The sequence below is a fragment of the Populus nigra genome, chromosome 18 (genome assembly GCF_951802175.1).
Source record: "Populus nigra chromosome 18, ddPopNigr1.1, whole genome shotgun sequence".
Taxonomy (NCBI): Eukaryota; Viridiplantae; Streptophyta; class Magnoliopsida; order Malpighiales; family Salicaceae; genus Populus; species Populus nigra.
In genome coordinates this window covers 9,998,319-10,003,899 of record NC_084869.1, presented here as the reverse complement: position 1 = coordinate 10,003,899, position 5,581 = coordinate 9,998,319, and the positions used below count along the sequence as shown (strand labels likewise).

The 5,581-nt window shown below is 35.3% G+C and overlaps 1 protein-coding gene across 1 annotated transcript; it reads left to right on the top strand.

Annotated features, from left to right (window-relative positions):
- Window positions 1-612: 612 nt before the first annotated feature.
- LOC133679000 (cysteine-rich receptor-like protein kinase 1) lies at window positions 613-4,245 on the top strand. The gene is made up of 6 exons (XM_062101554.1): window positions 613-1,567; window positions 1,711-1,818; window positions 1,912-2,250; window positions 2,463-2,697; window positions 2,929-3,073; window positions 3,320-4,245. Exons 1-6 carry the CDS (start codon window positions 709-711, stop codon window positions 3,674-3,676), a joined length of 2,043 nt encoding a protein of 680 aa, XP_061957538.1. The 5' UTR covers window positions 613-708; the 3' UTR covers window positions 3,677-4,245.
- The last annotated feature ends 1,336 nt before the right edge of the window (window positions 4,246-5,581 follow it).

Genomic DNA, 5,581 nt, shown 5'->3' with positions numbered 1-5,581 from the left:
TATTTTTGATTTTTTTAATATAAAAAACACCTTAAAAAAAAAACATGCATACTTTTTTTTTTTAAAAAAAGTTTAATTGGCGGCGGATAGCTAGTAGTGACTTAAACTTGTGAAATGAGTACCAGCTAGACAGCTCATGGGTGTTTGAAGGTATGATTGTGATTGTTTTTCAAAGTATTTTTCACTCGGAAATGCATTAAAATAATATTTTTTTTATTTTTTTAAAAATATTTTTGACATCAGCATATTAAAATGATATGAAAATATATAAAAAATATTAATTTAAAAAAATAATAATAAAATTTCAAAATTTTTCAAAAAAACTCTTAAAAGACAAAAACAAATAGTTTCTTGTCCCAAATCCATGGCCTCCCATCCACCCCCCATTATTAAATTGCCACTTTGCTGTGTTATCTTAACAATGCTCTAAATAAAGAAAAGAGAAACCAAAGCCAGTTCATTCCTCCAGTCTATTTTCTATTCCTTTCCATCTTCCTCCCGAAAACCAATAGCAGAAATCATGATAGTTCGTCCAAGAAAAAGAAACAGAAAACATTCTGTTATACAAAACCACACACCATAACATAGGAGGATCATATCCTCTCCTCCTCTCCTCCTCTCCATTTCCTTCTAGAAGTCACTCAAATCCAGAGAGAGAGAGAGAGAGGATAATATGTTTCAGAAGATAACAATTGAAGGTGATAATCCATGTCCCCTCTATTCTCCTTCATTTTTCAATACATCATACATCAAAACAGAGGAGAACAGAGACAAACAGAGCAACCCCATTTGAATTCAATGCAATCATCATTCACATTCTCTCAAAACCTCATAGGGTTGTTTGTAATATTTATTTTAATTCTCTTTCCCTTTTCATCCGCCGATCGCAAGTCCGAAACCAGCCTTATCTGCGGCTCTTCTAAGCACATTGACAATTCCTACGTACCAAACATTGTGAAAGTCATGGATTCTCTCCAAAAACAGGTCGGTTCTCGGAACTGGGGATGCGGTTTCATCACCTCCCCATTGCTTCAGATATATGGATTAGCCCAATGTCATGATGATCTTTCTAGTCTTGATTGCAAAATCTGTTTTTTCCAAGGCAGAGTCAAACTCCCACGTTGTCTCCCTGCCACTTCTGCTCGAATCTATCTTAATGGTTGTTTTATTCGTTACGATAACTATAACTTCTTTCATGAAGCCATTGATCCCATGAATGATGCTGTGGTATGTGGTGAGCCAACAAATGCTTTGACAGATAGCTTTTTGCACATGGAGTTCAAGCAACGCTTGGCAGCAGCGATCCAGAATGTCACTGCAATGGCACTCGGGAATGGAACATTTGCAGCTGCGGAGGCAAAGGGAAGAGTTTTTTCCGTTTATGCTTTGGCACAATGTTGGAATACGCTTGATAAGGATGAGTGTAGAAAGTGCCTGGTGAAAGCAGGCTCAAAATTAAGTCAATGTGCTCCTGGCTCGGGGGGCAGTGCCTTTTTTGCTGGTTGTTACATTAAATATTCTACACAGCATTTTTTTAAGAAATCCGTGGAATCAAAAGCTCGTTATGGTAAGATTGCCTCTCTTTGATTAAATTTGTATGGTCTTGAATTTTTTGCTGTTGGTTTTTTTGGTATGTAGTCTATGTTAACACTATTTGTTTTGTCTTGAATGTTGCATTGCTGTAACATGATGTTTTGCTACCTTGTACAGACAACACTGGAATCATAGTTGCAGTTACTTTATCGACAATTGTGGTCGTCGTGCTAGCTTCTTTTGGTGCTTTTATAGGTTATGAGAGATTGTCAAAGAGGAAAGGAGGTGAAATTGCAACCAAAAAACTATATGTCCTTGATGAGCTATCAATTTCAAATTTATCCATTTCTAACTTGTTCTGCTCTTTCTTATCCCTAGACAAAACCAATCTCCGCCTTTCACCGAACTCTAGTTTAAATTTCACTTATGAAGTGCTTGAGAAGGCAACTGAGTATTTTGATGACTCGAGGAAATTGGGCCAAGGAGGAGCTGGTTCTGTTTTTAAAGGAACTCTCCCAGATGGAAGAACGGTTGCAGTTAAGAGATTGGTCTATAGTACAAGGCAATGGGTTGACCAGTTCTTCAATGAAGTTAACTTGATCAGTGGTATCCAACACAAAAACCTTGTCATCCTTTTGGGTTGCAGCATTGAAGGCCCTGAGAGTCTTCTTGTTTATGAATATGTACCTAACAGGAGCCTTGATCAGATTCTTTTCAGTAAGTCAATCTACAGTTCAATGTCAGTGTTTTCATTTCCTCGATTCCCACTTTGATTTTCCCTTTCTAATTCGATTACCATGTTAAACATTGCTTAAAAATCCTTGAGCTTTCTGCCAAAAATTGTGCCAACAATAATTTTAGGACAAAAGGATGTAGAATGCTTGAGGTCTATATATCCATAGCAATAACATGATCTTCATTTGTTGCAGTTAAGAACACATTACATATTCTCAACTGGCAGCAGCGGTTTAATATTATCCTAGGAACAGCCCGAGGACTTGCATATCTACATGGAGGTTGTGGAGTGACTATCATTCATAGAGATATCAAAACTAGCAACATTCTTCTTGACGAGAAGCTTACTCCAAAGATTGCTGATTTTGGACTTGCACGTTGTGTTGCCACCGACAACACCCATATTAGCACTGGCATTGCAGGAACGTTGTAAGAAATGAACCTCATATATACAAGTTTTAGTTACTTTTTGTCTACATATTCTTTTCTTTAAAAGCACATCGGCCATTGATTTCGTTATCGTGTGTGATTTATGGAGTAATGCTAGAAGGGGAACTAAGTTTCAATATAACAAAAACCAACTCAGAATTAAAATCACAATATAATAAACAGAGTTGTAACATCATTTGTTGCTTCTAAATCGCGATTATTCGTTTGCAGGGGATATATGGCTCCTGAATATCTTGTTCGAGGGCAGCTAACAGAGAAAGTTGATGTTTATGGTTTTGGGGTTCTACTTCTTGAGATTGCAACTGGTAAAAAGAACAGTGTGTTCTCACAGGGATCAAGTTCAATTCTGCATTCTGTAAGATTCTTATTCCTTTAGAGCAAAAATATTCTTATTGAAATTTCCAGGTGTTTTCAATGTAAAAGCTTTTTAGAAATATGGAACTCATTTCCATTTGATCTTTGAGACCTTTGTTAGCATCTTATTCTTTTACTTGGAAACTTCTTGACGATCTCGAGTGCGATTTGTAACTTGGAGTGTTTTACAACCGGCAAGAATGTGTTACATGCCTATTGACAGTGTTTTTCATCATTCTGATATCAGGTTTGGAAGCATTACAAAGCTAATACAATTACAGACATGGTTGATCCTGGCTTAAGAGGTATGTTTTCCCAGAAACAGGCAGAAAAGGTGCTTCAAATAGGACTTCTATGCACACAAGCTTCTTCAAGGCTAAGACCGTCCATGAATGGAGTAGTACAGATGCTCACCAATGCCCAATGTGAAATCCCCTCTCCAAAGCAACCTCCATTCCTGAATGCTAGCGTTCTGAGTCCAGATGGCGGTGCAGACAGCTGCATCACGGAAGTATCACTTACATGTAATTCAGTGGTAAATCAGCAAACAACCTCTCATGAAGCACTCTTGGGTGACCCCTCCAAATTCAGACGCTACAGATAGTCCCAGATCAAGAAATTCTTCAACACTTGAACAACCTGAGACAACGTAGATCCTGTCAAATACTCACACGTGTTGGGAAAATATGCACCATTTTGTATCAAAGATACGCAGCTGGTCAAGACCCACCTCAATTCTCTAGCAAGAACCTGAAGTGGGTTCAGTGAGATTCCATCGGGGTCCTACTAGTAATCTTATTCGTTAGACTCCCTGAGAAGTGCTAGCAAAATGAGATGTGATTTGGAGTTGAAGACATGGAAGTTGGAAAACTTTGTCCATATGAAATGGATAGACAATATTGAAAATAGTGTAGGTGCTGCTTTTTGTGAACAAGAGTAGTAGTTATGAATCATGTAGACCATTCCCATGAAGGTGGTGAGGAGAGGGCCCCGATTGATAGAAAAGAACCTGCAAGGGGGTTATCTTGCTCTTGGAAGAAAAATATTTTGAATAGAAGAGAGGATAGAGATAGGTTTTTATTTTTTTCAACAAAACCTCTTGTATTCTTGGGTCTTCTCTTTCCCCCATTGATAATATGTCATATGCAAGCACACAGAAAACCTTCATACTCATTTTGTTTTCTGTTTTTGTACCACTTTGTGAGGCTTTGTCTCCTCTCCTAGCTGCTAGGTTTAGATTTGGTTTTCTGACTAGTTGGCAGCTGTGTGCCTTTTCTACTGTCTTTCCGTAATACGATGCCATGATTATCCTAAACAGAATCCCAACTGCACAATATTCAATTGCATCAATTGAGAAAAAAAATCAAAAAATTAATTAAATTGAGAAAATAAAAAAAATAACTGAAAAAATCAAATTATAAAAAAAAATCGATTAAAATTTTAAAAAAACTGACCGGTTTGGTTTGGTTTTTTAAGTCTGAAACTGAAAAACCGAATCCAACCTAAACTTAAAAAAACCGGAAAAAAACCGAGCCAAACCGAAAAACCGAGCTAAACCCTTAAAAACAGAGCCAAACCGGTTTGAACTGGTTTTTATTCTAAAAAACCGAACTGAAACCGATCAGTTTGAACCGGTTTGGGATTGGTTTCGGTTTTTTTAAATTTTTTTTTGATTTGGTTACTTTTTTTGATAAAAATCAAACCGAACCGAAAATGATCACCCTTAATATTTGGTCGAAAGCTATTCTGAGTTTTCAATCAAATCCATCTAAACTCCTGATTTTTTTTCTTTTTTTTTTCCATGTTATTACATCAAGATAATGTAAACCCTTGGTTAGAATTTCATCCAAGGTTGTAATAAATATTTTTTTTTTAACATGATATAAAAAATATAGTCTAAATTTAAATAGAAAAAAGAAATTGTAAAATCACAAATAATTTTTTTTTCCATACACTAGTTGTACTTGTTTTTGCATGATAAAATTCTATCATGCAAGATTCAAGAAAAAAAATTGGAAGTGGTTAGCAAGACTTTACGTCTAAGAAAAAATATTGAAAACAACTAAGTCTTCACAACTATGCTTCCTTGTTAGTTCCAATACTTTCTTCAAATGTATGACAATCTGTAGTGTTTTGACTTATCTCATATCTTTTGTCTCGATAAATAATACATTACTTTTAAATATTGTTATGCTTTCTTTTAAATATTGTTATACTTTTATAAGTTTCAGATATTGTTTGTTACATACTATGAATCTCAACATGTGGAACAATAAGGAATTGAATATCAACAAGTGGGTCAATACGAAATTGTAGACTTTGTATGAACTAAAACGAATAAATCAAACAATTCAAAGTAAGACTTTTTTCTTTAATTTTGAAGTCTAGTTTCTTGTTAGATCATGTTTTAGACAAATTATAAGATTTTTTTATAAAGAAATCATAATATTATAAAAGCTATGATATTTAGACATAGACATATAGTATATCAGACTTTAGAATATGATTT

Bases quoted from the DNA above. Each gene is read 5' to 3' on its own strand.
- LOC133679000 (XM_062101554.1), top strand. From the start codon at position 709: ATGTCCCCTCTATTCTCCTTCATTTTTCAATACATCATACATCAAAAC. The intron at 1,568-1,710 runs GTAAGATTGCCT...TACCTTGTACAG, and splicing joins GGAATCAAAAGCTCGTTATG to ACAACACTGGAATCATAGTT. The intron at 2,698-2,928 runs GTAAGAAATGAA...ATTCGTTTGCAG, and splicing joins ACTGGCATTGCAGGAACGTT to GGGATATATGGCTCCTGAAT.